Below are 19691 nucleotides of genomic sequence, written 5' to 3'. Positions count from 1 at the left end.
AAACGCTGGTTGTTTGGCTCAGTCTGCCCTTCCTCACATCACTGCTTTGCTGGGATTCTTGATGCATTCTGCTCAAGACTGTGACAAACACAAGCTAATAATATATGAAAAAGACAGTTCTTTATTTAACTATTTACCTAGCCTTGTAAACAAGGTCCACGGCCTTGAAGGAACACCAGAGCAAGACTCCAGACACATCAAAGTCTACACTTAGAGCAAATAAACTCCCTTCTGCTCCTACCACAGCTTTACTGATGTTAACTCATGCTTTAGACCCCAGATGACAGAATCATAGAGTGGTGGTGGCCGGAAAGGATGTCTGGAGATCATCTAGTCCAACTCCCCTGCTAAACCAGGATCACAGTGACCTGGAAGGTTTGGAATTTCTCTACAGAAGGAGACTCCAAAACCTCTCTGGGCGCCCTCACAACAAAGACACTTCTCACGTTCAGGCACCACTGAAAAGAGTCTAGCCCCATCCTCTTGACTCCTGCCCTTTAGATATTGATAAGCATTGATCAGGTCCCCTCAAGGGCTGCTCTTGTCCAGGCTCAACAGCCCCAGGGCTCTTTCCTCCTCACAGAAATGCTCCAGGCTCCTCGTCATAGCCTCCATTGGACTCTCTCCATTAGATCCTTGCTTCTCTTGAATTTGGGAGCCCAAAACTGGACACATGACTCTGGATTTGGTCTTACTAGGTCAGAGCAGAAAGGGATGAGAACCTCCTTAAATCTGCTGGCCACGCTCCATTCACCCCGGGGGATCATGGACATTCTCAGCTGCAGGAGCATGCTGCTATCTCATGGTGAATTTTTTGCTCACCAGCACTCCCTGGTCCTTCTCTGTGGAGCTGCTTTCCAGCAGCTCAACTCCTCACATGCAGGACCCTACACTTGGCATTTGCTGAGCTTCATGAGGGTCCCCTTTGCCAACTCTCCAGCCTGTCCAGGTATTACTGGATAACTGCATGGCTTGATGGGGTGTCAGCTGCTCCTCCCAGTCAAATCATCAAATCTTCTGAAGTTCCACTCTATTGCTTCATCCAGATCACTGGTGAAGATGTTGAACAATACTAGATCCACTCGGGAAAAGCAAAACAAATTGTGCTGCACTCCTCTGAAACGTAGTTTGATTTGCAGCTTTTGATCCTTGGAGCTTCATAGTGCTGGACTCAATAGGTGTGACATTTTGGCATAGGCTGGTAGTGTTGAGTCACTTGCAAAGCATATTTGTTTATTCACTTATTTTCCCAAGTTTGCTTTAATACTTTGAAGTGAAAAAAGCCCCCAAAAAACAACCTGAAGTGTCCAGGTCATTCCCATTCCACTAAGAGTTTGCACAGATTTTGCATGTCATACAAGTCAAGAGGTGCTCTTCTTTGGCGTGGTGTAAAATGAGTCCTTTTGCATCTGAGGTCTCGGTTACAGTAGTATATTCTCTGAAAATCAACCACTATCACCTCTTTTAAAATCATTTATTTAGCACTGTGGAGAAGGAACCAAAACAAACAAACAAACACACATCTCAAATGCCTCTAGGAAACTTAATTTTTTTTTTCTAACATGAATGCTCCTGAGAACCCAAACAAGTTGAGTTTGCTTTTAAAGACCAGCTGTCACTCAACTTGGGACTGAAATCCAGCTTTTTAACTTCAGTTTACAGCAGTGGCTATAAATTCTTCCATGGGGGTGGAGAAAAATAAACAGGAATTTTTGGCATTGTTGACTAGAACAAGAGAAAAAAAACCCAACAACTAAAAAAAACCCTAACTCCCCAAACCCTGCTCTTTTATTTTGCTTGTCTGCCTGGCACACAGTTAAAAACATACTAATACTTTTCTAACACCTCCCTATTGAAGAGTAACATAAACACCACTGCAACACTGACACAGGAAAATATGCATTACCAAAATTCTTGAGTCTCTCATCTTTAAACTGTTTCTTGTGTAACATCAGTTTCTCACTGTAAAGGAGCCAAAAATCTCTTTGAACAGAAAATAATGATCATGCCTGCAACTTGGAGAGAGCCTGTGTGTAAAGTTTTTCTTCTCAGATCAAGGAGCAACAGAGAACTTCAGCCTTGTTTTCTTCCTGGTCCCTGAAATATTCACTGCTGTATCCTAACACTTCAGAGCTCCATGGGAGAAAAGTCCTGCTCTCACTGGAGAGTTTTGCTGTTGGCTTCAGCAGTCTTCAGGTTTCTTCACAGAATCATAGAATCATAGTTCTATGACTCATGTTTATGAGATGCTACCAGGCATGGTGTGACCAGGATACTGAGAAGGTGTCTGGGACTTTGCATGGTTGGTGGTGAGCAGTATGTGGCTGTCCTGGTTTCAGCTGGAATAGAGCTGTTTTTTTTCTCTTGGTAGCTAGAACAGTCCTGATGTTAATGCAAGGAGAAGAGAGACTATGCTTCACTTTTCTGTGTCCCTTCATTTGCCTGCCTCTTGTTTTGTTGGAGTCACATTGATTTGAGCAGTAGCTCAGAAAATTGAGATGATCTGTCATGGCTTTGACTCTTCTGTCTTGCTTTAAAGCGCAGTGTGGGACTGGGTTTTTGCATTGCCCTCACTGTAGATTTAAGGAGACCAATCCCATCTACCAGCAGTAGCTTGAAGGGCTACCAAGTAAAGCTGTCCATGCTTCTGCAGGCAGAATGTCCATGGTAGTTAGCAAATCCAGTAAGGGTCTCACAGCATGAGATCTTTTGTGTTTATTCTTGTTCTGTGTGCAAACAGAGGAGCAAAAATGAGTCTCCGAGCTTCTGATTTTAATCCAGTTGGCTGAAGTGGCTTTAGAGGAGCAGCTGAAGGAGCAAAGAGATGGAGGTAGGATGCTGTTACCTGGTGAATGATCAGCTTGTATGAGCTGGGAGTGAGTCTTGGTTATGCACACCAATTCTCTGCAGCTTTTGCAAGCTCCTGTGGTGGAATGGATGGGAAAATGTGAACTGTTCCACCACTTAAGTCCAATTACACAGGATACCGTTGGACTTAGAAGGCTAAATTCCTTCTATGCACTTTGCCTGCTTGTCCCAGAAGTAGCATATTAGTATTACAGAGCTGGGTTTTGCTTATGCCAACCAGTCTGTGGTCTATCATACCTGCAAAATTACATTCCATTTTATTGCTGCTGCCTGAAGAAAGATGAGACTACTTGTGTTCCTGCCATGACATTTCTTGCCTGCTTTGCAATGACATTCAAGCAACAGGACAAGAGGAAATGGCACCAGCAGAGGTTTAGGTTGGATATTAAGAATAATTTCCTCACGGGAAAGGTTGTCAAGCCCTGGAACAGGCTGCTCAGGGTAGCAGTGGAGTTCCCATCTCTGCTGGTTATTTCAATGCTGTGTAGCTGCGGTGCTGAGGGACATGGTTTAGTGGTGACCTGGCAGCATTGGGTTAAGGGTTGGATTTGATGATCTTAAAGGTCTCTTCCAACCAAAACAATTCTGTGATTTTTGACCTATAGCCTCCAAGTTTTGCTTCTCTTCTGAAATGATGGAGTTAAGAGCCTGACCTGTGATCTTCTTTCCGTAAGTCTCTGAAATCCACAGTCAAGAGTTCCCATACAATGCTGTATGTCAGCAAGTATCCAGGTACTATAATAGTCACAGTTTTTCCACAACAATTTTTCACATAGTTCAGATCTTGCCTACACACGAGTTTGCACCATTTAATTAAGGAGATTTAAATGATATAAACTCCTGCTTGGACATACTTATTATAAAGTGGTGTCATTCAGCTGAGTTTCAACTCATTCTCAACAATTTAAGTAGCTGGGCTTAGGTTACAGAGAAGAGCACCTGCAGAAGGGTTTGCCCTGCTTCAGACAGACAGGTTTATAATCCCACTTGAAGATCAGCTGAGTGCAGGCATGCCTTGGACTGCCTGCTCATACTTTCATGATGATAAGTTATTTTCTGACCACAAAGCCCATCAAAACTTTCAGGAACATTTTTTTCCCCCCAGAATTTGGATTACCCCAAAATCCTATTTCTCAAGGGATAGGAAGCATATTCTTCTTTACCAGAGGTCTCTGAGAATCTGACCTCTCAAACAAATGCCTGTAAAAGACATGTGAATTACTGTTCATTACTTACAGGTCAGCTCACAGAAGCAGGGAAGTTTGACATCTTAATTGTGGAGATAAACTGTCAGAAGGAAATACACAATCCATAAATATTATTCTTCTTAGCACATGTTTGGTGCTTTGGAAGGGCCCAAAAAGCACTTTGTTTAAAAGTTTCTTACACTTCTCTTTACTAATCCAATCTTCTTCAGGTTAAGGGTTAACAGCAGTTGAGGGTCAGCAAAGGGAAGTCTGCCTAGCATCAGACCTAAGGATGCATTAGACACAGTTGGCTTCCAGTACAATAAGACCTTTGACTCTTCAGCCAGAAAAACAGAAATATCAGGATGAATGCAATGATTATTAGTTTGTTTTAAGGAAGTTTTCTGTCTTTCTTAATGAATGCTATGTCCTAGAGCTCTCTAGGGAAGCTGCTGGTCCCCACAACTCCTCTGGCCTTGCCTCTTCAGTGTCATACAGAGGTAATTTGTGTAATCTTCTACCTAAAGCCTATAGTAGAGAGGTACACCTAGAGAAGTAAAAGAAATGCAGGAAACCAGTACATGGTATAACAATCCACCTCAAGGTAGAACGTCAGTCTGGAGCCACCACGTGAGGACTCTGGGCAAGAAAACAACAACAACAACAACAACAACAAGACTAAAGACTTTAGGAGTCTAGAACACAAAACAAAAGGAAAAGACCAGCATCATCAGAAGCAATGGTAAGGGGAGATGGGACAGTAGATGGTAGCTCAGGATCAATACCATATTAGGTAGGATGGATATCTACGAAATGCTTCATGATCACTGAGTGATGTCCATGGTATCACAGAACCGGTCAGCCTGGGATGAACCTCAGAGATCATCTACTCCAACCTCCCCATCATGGGCAGGGATGCCTCCCAACTAGACTGGGCTGCTCGAGCTCTCATCCAACCAGGCCTTGAACACCTCCACTGTCCAAGTGTCTTCTCAAGGTATGTAGTCTTTGACAGACCACACAACAAGCTGCACACAAAGCTCAGCCTCTGCTCACAGGTTTTCCTGAGACATGTGAGGAAGCTCTCACCAGGCCCTGTCTATCTCCCAAGCACCACAGACAAGTTTAGTTTGTGACAGAAGGAGGGGAATAGGCTTAAGAGACCAACAATACACAGGCAACTCAGCCCTGCAGGGATTCAGATGCAGGGTAGAGAGCAGCCTTTGCCAGGCAGGGCTGTCCTGCTCTCAACTGGTACAGTCCTGCCCCTGTGCATGGTGGAATAGCACAAACGATTAAAACAGATGGTGTCTCCTCCCCTAAGACGCAGCATCTGCAGAAGCAGGCAACCCTTCTAGAGAGAACTCATTAGTTAAAGCAAGACACCATTTAGACTCCTTCAGTTTTGAGGCAAACACATGTACTCTCTTTTACGGCTGTATCTTGGTCAAGAGCAGTGTGTCTAGGTGGCAACCAGGGCTTGGATCAGCAATAGCCTGGCCAGCAAGACTACAGGACTAAGGCAAAGATGATCCTGCTGTACCTGTCACTGGTGAGGCCACACCTAAATGCTGGGTTCAATTTTGGGTTCAACTTCAAGATGCACATTTAGGTGCTGGAATGTGTCCAAAGAAGGGCAACAAAGCTGGTGAAGGGTCTGTAGTACAAGTCTTGAGAGGAGCAGCTGAAGGAACTGAGCTTGTTTAGTCTGGAGAAAAGAAGGCTGGGAGGAGACCTCATCCCTCTACAGCTTCCTGAAAGGAGGCTGGAGCTATGGGGGGGTTGGTCTCATCTCCCAAGTAACAACTGTTAGGATAAGGCAACAGCCACAGGTTGCACCAGGGAAGACTTAGGTTGGATATTAGAAACAATTTCTTCCCCATAAGGGTTGTCAAGGCCTGGAAGAGATTCTGAAGGGCAGTGGTGGAGCCCCCATCCCTCGAAGGATTCCAAAGCCACACAGATGTGGTGATGAGGGACATGGTTTAGTGGTGGAGTTGCCAGTGCTGGGTTAATGATCTGATCTGATAAAGGCATCTTTCAATCAAAACAATTCTGCAATTCTGTGACTGTTTAGCTTCCCTAAGTTTTGGAGACTTCACATGATGCACTTTCTTGTATGGCTGCACTTCCTATCCAGAAGTGAAAGCATCTATGCTTGACATGCCTCCTCAGATTCACTGCCACCTGAAACAACTTCTGTGTTATTTTTATGGCATATTTTGGTGTCAGCACTGATTCCCCAGGAGTGGGATGATGTGTCAGGCACACAAAGCTGCTCTGGCCTAGCTACCATCGCTTAATGACAATTAACTCTTTCTCTCTGTACTCAGGTGTCTGAATGACTTGGGGCTTTATTCCAATGGAGCAAATGGAAGCTAAAGAAGCTGGAAGTACATTGTTAATAGAAGGACAAAGCTATGAGAAGTGCTTTTAACACTGAAGAAAAGCTTTCCCTATCAAGAGGCTGAAGGCTTTTACCTCTGCTCCTTTTACATATTTGGTGAAATTTTAATGCCTGTTGAACTGGAATGCACTTCAATAAATACTAAATTTTGCACCACCCTAAAAAGGCATAAGGTGATGGCATAATGGCATGTCTGCATAGCACATGAAGAAGACATCACAGAATGCACACTGGTGACAAAATACTCATTGACACTGGGAGAAAAGGAATTGGAGAAAAAATGAGAGGAGCTCAGAATACGCTCGTGAAAGTGACAACTCTGCAGTAAGTGGCTTAGCTAATGGAAGCTTTTCTTCTCCAAAGCATTAGCTGTGGCCTCCCAAGTGTGATCGTTCCATGAGCTTGAATGCCTGTTTCCAGTCACTAGCTGGCATTGGAAACAAGTTTTCCCACTTATTGTATAAGAGCAGCTATCTGTTGGTGAAGCCCCCTGTGGAATCCTGAGATAACTCGCAGACTCCAGGCGCAGTCCCACTTCTCTCATGCTCCTCATCCTGGAAGCATAGATACTTCAACAAAGGGAAGAAAGGCAGCCTGAGAACTTTATAAAACACAAAAATAATCACAGAACAAGGGTAATTTTCACCTATCACTAGGATCTCTAAATTGCCTTTAATAAGCTTCTGCAATAAAACAGGAAGCCTGGACCGTGGGCTGCTCGTCTGCGCAGGAGACAGCTCTATCTCCATGCTGTGGCTTCTGCCTCCATCCCTAGCATATTAACTTCACTTATCTCCTCCCACAGACTGAAGGAGAAATAACCAGCTCTTGATTTCAGCACCTGCCCTTTATCTCTCTGTTTATGCAGAAGTCTTCTAAAAGGCTAATTACTCAGCTTGGACTTTCCCTGCCTTCCACGGCACAGGGCTAAAAGCATATGCTTAAAATATTGTTAATTATATTGTTTGTCTCTAGTCAGATTGCTCCAGGTCTGGAAGACAAAAAATGAGTTAGATCTCCTTTTTCCCAGTAATTATTTGCTAAGGGCCACAAACATGATAAAGGGGGCCTGGAACCTCTCTGCTGTGAGGGCAGGCTAAGGGAGTTGGGGTTGTTCAGCCTGGAGAAAGCTCCAGAGAGAACTTCTGGTGGCCTTTCAGTTCTTAAAAGTGAAAGAAAAAGGCTGAAGAAAGACTTTTGAGCAGGGCCTGCTGTGACAGTACAAGGGGTGATGATCTGAATGAGAACAGAGGTAATTTTTCATACTGAGAGTGGTGAGAGCCTGTCCCAGGTTGTCCAGAGGGGTGGTAGATACCTCAACCCTGGCAACGTTCCAGGCCAGGTTGTTTGTGGCTCTGAGCAACCTGCTCTAGTTGCAGATGTCCCTGCTGACTTTAGAGTGATTGGACCAGATGACCTTTAAAGGTCCCTCTCAACCCAAACCAGTCTGTGATTCTGTGAAAACAGAGGACATCTTTCCTTAGCACACACATACGAATATATATGCCTGTGTATACACATGACATGACCTACTGCTAACACACAAGCTCACTTTGCACCTGGTGTTGCTTGCCTCAGTAAAAGGCAGGAGGAGCACTTGGGTCTGCTAAAAGAGTGACAAGCACTATTATGCAGATCAGGTTCTTTTCAGTCGATTCATGTTTGAACAATGATCCAAGCCACAGCCTCAAGATCTGAATATACCCAAGGCCTCTTGAACGCTCACTTCCTCCACAAAGGCCAAGATAAGCACCTGGAGAACAGTCACTAGATTTATCTGTGCATACATTAGGTCCTCACACAGAAAACTCCATCACTGTCTGAGCAGCAGAGAAGCAACCAGGCAAAAGCTCTGTTTCTTTCTTCACTTCTCCAGATCAAAAACTCCTCTGTGTTTCAACTACCTCCTCCAGAGTGCTTCAGCTGAAGATGGTGATGGTTAACTTCTGGGAGGTAGGAATAATGTCTTGGCAGGATCTTTTGCCCTGCAGAATGCTTCAGTATGTTATGGCAAAAGGCAAGGATGGATTCAAACTACATTAGCAATTGATTGCAAAGCAGACCTACACGTTCTCAGGATTCAGCTCCACAGCTCTGCATGCTGCAGTTATGAGTAGGTCATGCCAACCCAGACCCATAGTTCATAAAATCATAACATCTGAGGTTGGAAGGGATCCCAAAGATCATCTTTCTGTGTAGGGAGCTTCTTCTCCTCCTCTACTCTGCCTTAGTGAGAACACACTTAGAATACTGTGTTCAGTTTTGGGCTCTCCAGTTCAGAAGAGACAGGGACCTGATGGAGAGAGGCCAACAGAGAGCCATGAGGATGACTGGGGAACTTGAAGAAAGACTGAGAGACCTGGGGCTATTTAGTCTGGAGAAGAGAAAGCTGAGAGGGGATCTGATCAACACCTATGAATATCCAAGAGGTGGGCGTCAGGATGAAGGTGTCAGGCTCTGTTTGGTGGTGCCCAATGACAGGACAAGGAACAATGGGTACAAGCTGGAATACAAGAAGTTACCCCTGAACATGAGGAGATACTTCTGTGCTGTGAGGGTGCTGGAGCACTGGAGCAGGCTGCCTAGAGAGGCCGTTGAGTCTCCTTCTCTGGAGACTTTGAAGACCCACTTGGATGCATTCCTGTGTAGCCTGCCATAGATGATCATGGTTCAGCAGGAGGGCAAGACTAGATGATATCTAGAGGTCCTTTCCAACCCCTGATATTCTGTGATTCTTGCCAAAATCATAGTCTAGGCTACTTTTCCTGCACACATTGCCCAAGCTGGCCAGGCACAAGCCAAATCCAATCCAGAAGCCACTTCTCTGAATTAACCATGTCCAAACCAGCATGTGTCAGAAAACCATGCTTTAAGGAGGCAGTATTAGTTAAGTCTATACAGCTAAACAGCTTCCAGCTCACAAATGTGAGCTTAAGGATGCAAACAGCCAGGGAGCCTACTGTGGGTAAGGCTGTTCCCACCCATCCAGACATGCCCTGAGAGTGTCATTAAAGCCATGTGGATTAAAGCTTTCTCCTTTATTTAGCTGCTGAAATTCCTCAGCGTTGCCAGAGTTGTTGCGTAACTGTATCTCTAGCTTGATCTTAATATGATTTTGTCCAGCTTTAGAATAGCTTCCCCTGAAAACCTCAGGGACTGAAGTGGGAAGGCCTGAGGAATTGCAAGACTCCAAGGACAGAGGTACAAGGACAGAGGGCATGAAGGCTCTCATGGTAATTTCTAGAGAAGGGGATCATGTGCTGCTCCTCATTACCGCTACGTAATAACGTTCTGTGCAATGACAAATTAATGCACGACATTACAGACCACAGAGCGGTTTCGGTTGGAAGGGGCCTTTAAAAGTCATCTAGTCCACACCCCTGCATGGAAATCTGCAGCAGAGCAAGCTGCTCACTGCCCCAAACAACCTCACTTTGAGCACTTTCAGGGATGGGACATTTACCACCTTTCTGGGCAACCTGGGACAACCTCACTCACTCTCAATGTCTTCCTTTTCTCCACTCTCAATCCCTCTCTTTTAGCTCAGATCATCGCCCTTTGTCTTGTCGTAACATGCCCTGAGAAAAAGTCTGTTCCCAGCTTTCTTTTAGGCCCCTTTAGAACATTGAAAGGCTATCAGAAAGTCTCCCTTTTCAGGTCTCAGCCTTCTCCAGGCTGAATATGCCCAACTCTCTCAGGCTGTCCTCAGGAGGTTCAATACTTTCATCTTTGAAGCTGACATGACCACATGGTATGAGTAACAGCAGCAGGTTCAACTCAACCCATGACAGGACCACTTCTCAATCTTGTCCACTCAGCTACATGGAAACAAGCTGCCATATGAACACTGAAACACTCAAGAGTTTCTCTCTGTAGCACTGACACAACTCAGAGGGGTGGTTTTGGATCCAACAACTCCTCTGGTGTCCTCCCTTGGGCTATTCCAGTCCTATGATTCAAGACCTACACTCTACACCAACCTCTCCCAAAGTAATTCAGTCTGAGTGACTAAATCCATGCCATCTGAGGGACAGAAGGAACTGAAGGGAGGACATTACTGCATGCAGCCAGCTAGACAATTCCCACTGAGTGCTTTAAAATTATCAGGGTATAAATAAATCACCAGCCGTCGCCAACAGCCGTGTGTACTCAGTGTGCCTTATCAGACGCTGCTTTCCTAAAGCCACCATGAAAGAAATGGTCTTGAAAAGGTATCCTTGGCCACTTAATGTGGAGCAGCAACAAAAAATGCAGCAAGCAAAAGAGTATTTAAAATACACAGGGCATGGAAAAAAAAAAGCTGTCCTGTGGCTAAAAACCACACATCACTCCCATTTGGTTACTCACCTACTGACAACGATTTCATTACCGCAGTATGGGTTTTAGCCTCACAAAACCTGTCAGGTTGGTAAATCCCCCATGAAATTTGAGGGGTCTGCTCAGGATTGTACAGAAAGCTCATCACCACGTTGACCAGTACTGATTTTCAGTAAGTTGGTTAATTCTTAACTAAAGAGCCTGGAAATTATCTTTGCAGTGCTTTATACAGACCTAGATGGAAGTGCAGAACACTGCAAAAGAAGAATAAGCTAAGCGAAAACAACAATGATCAAAGTTTGGCTACAGCTTAACTCAACAATGTGTGAAGAGGTGAGGCTGCATCTTTCAAGACAGCTGGAAGAAAACCTCAGGAAAGTTTGCTTCATTGCCATGCTTGTATTTAACAATTAGTCATCAAAACTCACCCCAACACTCTGGATTTAGGAGCTGGAGATAGGGGTTGAAATTAAAACATACACATAGGGCAATCCACAATGTTTTCCCTTATCAGCTGCTATGGATAGGAGAAATGATGTGTTGCTGCTATGGATATAAAGGGGATGGACATAATTGATTGGAACAGTACACCTTAATTGAGGAGGTTTTGAGCACTTACTCTTAGCCTGTCTTTGGGCAAAGCAATAGCTCCTTGCTTGATGATTTCCAGAACTCTCTCCACTGACAGCTCGGCTCCAGCCTGTTCTAACCGGGAGCTGAAAAAGCTGATCACCTGGAATGAGAAATCAGAGCACATAAATAAGACAAAGAGAGAGATCTCTGGATCAATTTACACACAAAGCTGTAACCTTCTGTCCCTGGATCAACGTGTCTCTGCTTCTAAAAGAATAATCATGTTATTGCTGGTGTCACAGCCAGAGAGACTTTGCTAATGCCAAACCATCACCTGAAGTGCCCCATGTATCTTCCACACCACAGATTACAGGCAGAAAGACCTGTTCATCCCCCCTCAATGCTCTCATCCTCCGTTTATCTCCCTGGTGAGGCCAAGCTGATTTTCACCATATTTCCCTCCCTACCCCCCTTGCTGGGACCCAGCTGGTTCTTGTTAGCTAGAACACAAGTTAGGTCAGGCTTTAACTTTTATCCTGCTCCAAGCTCAGCAGGTCACACCAGAAGGAGACATCCCACCGGCAGTTCTCCATGTGGAACATCAGAAAACCTCCATTTCTACAGCCCCTTTCATCCTCAAAAGAACACACTTTGCAAACCCCATCCCTTACCCCAGAGTAACTCAGCAGTCACGCAGGGGGATCCAGACTTCCAAACAACGTGAAAAGGGCAGGGGGCAAAATTTCAACACCTATTTAGAGTCCTCTGAAAGTACCACGGAATGGTCAGACCACTTAGTTGAGCCCAGGTACACGTAAACACCTGTCTAGTCCTTGGCTGGAGGCCACCACAGCTCTCCCGCACAGCAAATGCTGCTGATAGGTTCCTTAACATCTCTTAAGCTTCCAACAGCACTCTTCTCTGAAAACTCCTAACGTCGCTGACTCACATCAAGTAGTATTTGTTAACTCTCCCAAGCAGAAGAGGGGGGAAAGCACATTATACTACAAACCCTCTGTTGAGCTCTCTTTGTTCCACAGTGAAACACAGCTGGAGCCAGAAACCATTACCCTAATTATGCCTCCCAGCTCAGTCATGAAACAAAGACAGCTGATGGCTTGATTACTGTGAGATTCAAATTTGTTGTTCCTCTCTTGTGATCCCTGAAACCCAAGGCTTTGTTTTGAACAGGTAGATTTTCTGGACTGCAGAGTAATTTTCCCCAGAAACTGAAACACCAAGTAAGTGAGATAAAGACCTGCTGGAAGTTGCTTGTGGTGTTTTTCTTTTTTCTTTTTTTTTCTTTTCTTTTTTTTTTTTTCTGGGGGAGGTGTTGTGGTTTGGTTTTCCTTCTGTTCTGTTTTAAATAGGAAAAGTATTGAAATCAGTCAATAAAAAAATCAAGTAGAATCGTTCAGGTTGGAAGAGACACATTTAAGTTCAAGTCCAACCATCAACCCATCGTTGCCAGGTCACCACTAAACCATGTGCCTCAGAATCGTATCTACACAGCTTTCAAATACCACCAGGGATGATAACTCCACCACTTCCCTGGGTTGTCTGGTCCAAGGACTGATAAACTTTCTGGGGAAGGCATTTTTATTACAGATTGCTGTCCTTAGGACTACAGAAACATCAAATGGTTTGGGTTGGAAAGGACCTACAAAGCTCATACAAATCCAACCTCCCTGCAGTCAGCAGGGACATCTGCAACTAGAGCAGGTTGCTCACAGCCCGAGACAACTTCACCTGGAATGCTTCCAGGGATGGGGCATCTACTGCCTCTCTGGCCAGAGATGTTCCAGCCCTTGGACTGCTTTTGTGGCCTCCTTTGGCCCCAGTCCAACAGATCTTTGTCTTTCCTGTACTGAGGGCTCCAGAGCTGGCCCCAGCAATGCAGGTGGGGTCTCAGCACAGCACAGCAGAGTGGCAGAATCACCCTCCTCGACCCGCTGGCCTTGCTGGTTTCAATGGAGCCCAGAATTATCTCCCTACTCCTCTATCTTTATGATTATCTCCACACTTGAGTAGAAAGGAGTTATTTCACTGCCCATGCCAGACGCTGCAGGTAGGCTTTACATTCTTACAGATAAGGACCCACTGTAGTGCTGTGATCTCTGATCCTTGGAAAAAAGAGGGGTGAGAAGATGTGCTGAGTTCATAAGCAAAGGAGTTGGAGGGAGTAACCCAAAATTACATAGGGAAATGGCAAGAAAGAGCTTGTGCAAAGAGCGTGAGGACCTTAGAGTGAGGCTGACACGGTTTTGGCATAGACTCTGAGACAAATTGCTTGTAGAGGATGCACAGCTCATAGAGGAGCAAGCAAGTTGCCCACAACCTTTGAAGGAAGAAAACATCTTCCTGCATTTCAACACTCCTCTGATGTCAGTAATTGCTGGTGAAACCTGTCCTTGCCAAGGGCACCCATCCCACTGGTGCTGCCTTGTTAGCTCAAGTCCTGCTAGACCACAACAAAAGCAGTGTTTAATATTTGGCTTTTCATCAAAAGGATGGCATACTGTAATAATGCAGAGGCATAAAAAAACCTGAATGGAGCTCACAGATACTACCTGAGTTTCCTATTTTGGAAAGTCAAACTCTCCAATCTCAACAGGATTTTAAAGGACTTTTCTGTTTTGGTTTGTTGGCTTTGTCTGAATAATTTTTTGGTGGTAAAGGTACTAATCCTGTTGGAGTTAAAGGAACAAAAGCCAGTCTGGTTTCCAGGCTCTGTTAGCATTTCAGAGAACTCTGAATTGGTTATTTCTGATATGCACTCAATGACTGAAAAGAAAAATATCTACTTTAACAACAATATGTATATCTCTAAGTGTTATCTAAGAGTTACTTGCCTTCCTACCTGAGGCAATATAGAACTACAGTAATTTTTTTCTAACCCTGACAGCACAATGCCCCAGTCAGATGCTCAGGCAACCAATGAGTGTCACAATGACATAATAATAATAATAATAATAATAATAATAATAATAATAATAATAATAATAAAAATAAAAGAGAAAGGAAGAAGCGAAAAACAGAAGAAAAGAAAGAGAAAGACCAGTCTTGTTTAACATCTTTGCCAATGATATGGATAGAGACACTGAGCACAGCCTCAGCAAGTTTGCTGACCGCACCAAGCTGTGTGATGCAGCAGACAGGTTGGAGGGAAGGGATCCATCCAGAGGGACCTGGGCAGGCTGGAGAGATGGGCACAAGCCAACCTCATGAAGTTCAACAAGACCACATGCAAGGTCCTGCACCTGGGTTGGGGCAATCCCAAGCACAAATGGAGGCTGGGCAGCGCCTGGCTGGAGGGCAGCCCTGAGGAAAGGAACCTGGGGGTGCTGGTGGACAAGAAGCTCAACATGAGCCAGCAGTGTGCACTTGCAGCCCGGAGAACCAACCAGATCCTAGGCTGCATCAGGAGAAGTGTGGCCAGCAGGTTGAGGGAGGTGATTCTCCCCCTCTACTCAGCTCTGGTAAGGCCCCACCTGGAGTACTGCATCTGGTTCTGGAGCTCCTGTGACAAGAGGGATGTAGACCACAAGGCCAGAGAAGGCCACAAGGATGCTCAGAGGGATGGAGCATCTCCTATGAGAACAGACTGAAAGAGTTGGGGCTGTCCAATTTGAAGAAGAGGAGACTCTGAAGTAACCTTACTGTGGCCTTCAAATATCTGAAGGGGGCCTACAGAAAAGCTGGGGAGAGACTTCTCAGGATATCAGGGATTGACAGGACTAGGGGGAATGGAGCAAAGGTGAGGGTGGGGAGATTCAGCCTGGATGTGAGGAGGAAGATAATCAGCATGAGAGCGGTGAGAGCCTGGAATGGGTTGCCCAGGGAGGTGGTTGAGGACCCATCCCTGGAGGTGTTTAAGGCCAGGCTGGATGAGGCTGTAGGCAGCCTGATCTAAGGCAGGGTGTTCCTGCCCATGGCAGGGGTTTTGTAACTAGATGATCCTTGTGGTCCCTTCCAACCCTGACTGATTCTATGAGAAGAAGAGCAAAAGGAGAGAAAAAGAGCAAAAGGAAAGAAAAAAACCCAACCCTAAATCCCCCACAACCCCTGAAAAAAAAAAAGAAAAAAGAGAGAGAAGCACTAAAGAAAACAAAGATCTCTGCCTAAAAGTGTTTACTGTAGAATCATAGAATTGTTTTGGTTGGAAAAGACCAACCATTAACTCAGCACTGCTAAGTAACCACTAAACCATGTCCCTCAGCACCTCATATCCATGGCTTTGAAACTCCTCCAGAGATGGCAACTCCACCACTGCCCTGGGCAGCCAGAGTCAGGCCTTGACAGCCCTTTGGGGTTGGAAATTGTTCCTCATGTACAACCTAAGCCTCCACTCAGGCTGTTTCCTCTTGTCCTGTCAGCTGTAACAGAGAGAAGAGACCAATCCTCACCTGGCTCCAGCCTCCTTTCAGGGAGCTGCAGAGAGCCAGAAGGTCTCTTCTCAGCCTCCTTTTTTCCAGGCTGAACAGTCCCAGTTCCCTTAGCTGCTCCTCACAACATCTGTGCTCTAGACCTTTGCCCAGCTTTGTTGCCCTTCTTTAGATGTGATCCAGCACCAGAATGTCCTTCTTGGAGTGAGAGACCCAAAACTGAAGCCAGTTTTTGAGGTGTGGCCTTAACAGTGCTGAGTATAAGGATATAATTCTTGACTTAGTCCTGTTGCCCACATTATTCCCGAGGCAAACCAGGATGCTTTTTGCCTTGTTGGCCACCTGGGCACACACTGGCTTATACAGAATCAGCTGTTCGCCCACACCCAGTTTTCATCATTAGTCCTTTTGTGTTCTAGACAACAAATATATATATATATATAAAAAATCAGAGTTAAAATGTGCTAGAAGACATCTAGAATGATTTCAAAGAGGCATTTTAGGGTTTTGAGGGTTTTTTAAAGACTCTGAGGAAACAGCCACAATGTTGATGATTTCACCCATCTATTGTGTTCTACAGAAGCTCCAAGGATGAAGTAGTGAAATATTTCTATTTACTACAGCATACACCAAGCAGCAGCAGAACTATCAAGGATACGATGTTTGCTCCACTTGATTCCTCCAGGTAGACTGGAGATGCTGTACTGGTGGCATGCTGAAAGGAGGAGGAAAAGAGAAAACAAACCTCTTGTCATATTAGCACTTCAGCCTCTGTATGAACACAGAAACCACAGTTAGGCTCAGGAATGATAGTCACAATCCCTGTTCTGGAGCTAAAGGGGTCTTGCTGACTTCAGAAGGGACCATGAGCCAGCAATGTGTCTTTCTGACCAAGAAGGGAAATGATGTTCTGGGGTGAACTAAGATAAGTGTGGCCAGAAGCTTGAGCGAGGTTCTTCTCCCCCTCTATCTAGCCCATATAAGCTCACACCTGGAGTACTGTGTCCAGTTTAGGGCTCCTCAGTTCAAGAGAGACAAAGAGCTACTGGAGAGAGTCCAGTGGAGGCTACAAAGATGCTGAGGGGCCTGTAGCATTTCTGTGAGTCCCGGGGCTGCTGAGCCTGGAGAATAGCAGCCCCAGAGAGGATCTGATCAACGCTTATCAATATCTGAAGGGCAGGGGGCAAGAGGGCCAGAGGCCAGACTGTTTTCAGTGGTGCCATAGAGACAGAACAAGGGTCAATGGACACAAAATGGAAGCCAGGAGGTTCAATGTCAACATAGGGAGAACTTGTTTGGTGTGAGAGTGCTGGAGACCTGGAGCAGACTGCCCAGAAAGGTTGTGGAATCTCCTTCTGTGGAGAGCTTCCAACCCCACCTTGGCATTATGATGCTAGACAAGCTGCTGTGGGTTCCCCTGCTTTAGCAGGGGGGTTGGGCTGGATGATTTCCAGAGGTCCCTTCCAACCCCCCCACCCCCGCCACATTGGGATTCTATTATTCCATGAAACATCCTGTTAATATGGTTTGTTAACAGGAGAAAAAACAAAGGTCTAGTAGCAAGGTACCTAAATCATTTGGATTCACTTTGAAACTAGAAGCATGTTAAAAGATGTGAACTCATCAGGGTACATCTCTCTTCTCACCTCCCCACCCCCAGCAACCAAAGTGAGTAGGAGTGAGGAGGAGGGAAAAAGAAAAAAGGAAACAAAAAAAATACTTCAAATATCTAGCCATGCTCTAGTAATCTGCAGGATGAAAGTTCATCTATGGCTATTTTAAGGAAAACCACAAGAGATCATTTCTCATGTCAACTCCAAGTCCTGTAGGTCTTGAAACAGGAGCTGCCATACCAGAGTTGAGCCAACTCAATAGATTTTGAAATCTGGCAGTGAAATCTCTAAATTCCTGGTAGGAAATTCCATCCATCAAGTCCTTTGCATCACTGAGACGTTGCTCCCAACCTCCTGATTTCCATCAACTATTTTGCAAACAAAATTCTAGCAGCTCTAGTTCAACCACACAGTTTCAGTAGCCCACAGCAAACTACAGAAGTAATGGAGCCAAAGAGTTCTCAGGATGGCCATGAACCAATCTCACCTTTGGCAATTACTAGAGAGGAGTCTCCACCAAATTTCTGACAGGTCTGAGATTGCTGATCTCAGGTACACATCACCTCTGAAGGAAGCATACAGAGAAGTCACAGCCAGAACAGGAACCACCATGTTCCTCTTTGTTCACCATCCAGAGGAAGACCACCCCACTAAGCTAAGCAAGATGCACAAAATCCTCCTTATGATGACTTTCTAAGATGAAAAGCAAATCAACAGGAAACAGAAGGGACTTGATTTCAGTTTCTTCTGGGCAGTGTTAACCACTCCCATGTGTTCTCTATTGGCAGATTTGTAAAAACCCGAAGGTAAAGAAGCAGTTTTCAGTAATAAAGTGTTCTATTCCTTTAGACATTCACTCACTCTTGCTTCAACAGTGAAACATGCAGAGATGAGGTGCTGTCTCCAGAGTAACCTGAATGGCCCAAGTCTGAAGGCAAAGTCCATAGTTACCACAGTTAAGCTGAGCAATGGCCACTGTGCTCTGAGCAGCTGATGGAGCTCCACAGTCACCCCCACAGTTACATGAACCCAGACACATGTTCCACTCACACCACTGTCTTGACAAATGTCAGCTATCCAGAGGTCTCCAATGACAACATCCCCTGAAAAGCTGCCACAGTGCTTCCTGATTATGAATAATACAAAGACCTCCCTTATGGCCTGTGAATCTGCAAGTGTGTGAAAAAGGTCCTCCCCTTTTCCTTCCCAGCAGTGTGTTCTCCAAAAAACATCACATCAACTTCATCTTTCCCTTGGCTAACCAGCACCCATTCTACTAGTCCTTAGAGGCTCAGGTGACCAATAATGCAGATGGCATCCTGGCTTGCATCAGAAACAGCATGGCCAGCAGGAGTAGGGCAGGCCTTGTCCTTCTGTATTCAGCACTGGTGAGGCCACATCTCAAGTACCAGGTTCAGCTCTAGGCCCAAGAAAAACATTGAGGTGCTGGAGCACATCCAGAGAAGAGCAACAAAGGTGGTGAAGGGTCTAGATTACAGTTGTTGTGAAAAGCAGCTGAGGGACCTGGAGTTGTTTACTTTGGAGAAAAGGCAGAGTTAGAGAATGGCTGGACTCTATGACCTTAAAGGTCTTCTCCAACCAAAGATGGTTCTATGATTCTACAGTTCTGCCTTGAAGATCTCTTCCAAACAAAACGATTCTATGAGTCTATGATGCCCTAAAGATCTCTTCCAAATAAAATGAGTCCTATCATCCTATCACTGCTGAGAAAAGCCTGAGCAACGTCCAGGAGCTAGGAACCCATTTTGGTTCTTCTCAGACACTGTGCAGATGGTCCTTGACAAGCTCCCCGACGTGTGTAGTGAAACCAATATGATTTGTCACTTTTTCAAGGGATAGCAAGGCCAGTTAAAATGTTTTGGCTGTAGAACACAAGACAATGACTGGTTCTGCCCAGGATGGCAGAGCTGCTGATACCTTATCTGAAGCGGAAGATGTGACAGGGTAAAAGAGGAGTCAGCTGAACCTAATCTTTTATTCAGCTCTCCAAGCCTGACAGCTCTCACCACTTGCCAGCTGGTGACAGGTACATTAAAAAGAAAGACTTTTTTTTTTTTATACATCCTCACTCCTCTAACAAAGGAACTATTTAAAAATTCAGCATGCTGCCTTGGGGAGCTTTAAATAGTTGCTGCATGTAGCTGGCATTCTGCTGTAACTCAGCATTAAAGACTTTTGGAGAGGAATTGCTTAAACTGTTGAGGAAAAAACTAAATTTAAGTGTTACAAAGGAAAGGACAGGCTGCTCTCCGTGGGAGGCACAAGACTGTCATGCAGAAGGATCTGTCCACCAGTGGATCTGCCTGTGTAACCAGAGAAG

The 19691-nt window shown here is 45.1% G+C and overlaps 1 protein-coding gene across 2 annotated transcripts in view; it reads right to left on the bottom strand.

The window, feature by feature from the left end:
* Positions 1-19691, bottom strand: part of DYM (dymeclin) — a 265771-nt gene that overhangs the window by 30784 nt on the left and 215296 nt on the right. For both annotated transcript variants that reach the window (XM_064176432.1, XM_064176434.1), the window contains one exon: positions 11399-11512. In XM_064176432.1, coding sequence (XP_064032502.1) covers positions 11399-11512 — 114 coding nt within the window. The remainder of the gene's footprint in view (positions 1-11398; positions 11513-19691) is intronic.

This window comes from Pogoniulus pusillus, chromosome Z (assembly GCF_015220805.1).
Source record: "Pogoniulus pusillus isolate bPogPus1 chromosome Z, bPogPus1.pri, whole genome shotgun sequence".
Taxonomy (NCBI): Eukaryota; Metazoa; Chordata; class Aves; order Piciformes; family Lybiidae; genus Pogoniulus; species Pogoniulus pusillus.
This window is presented reverse-complemented; position numbering and strand designations above follow the sequence as displayed.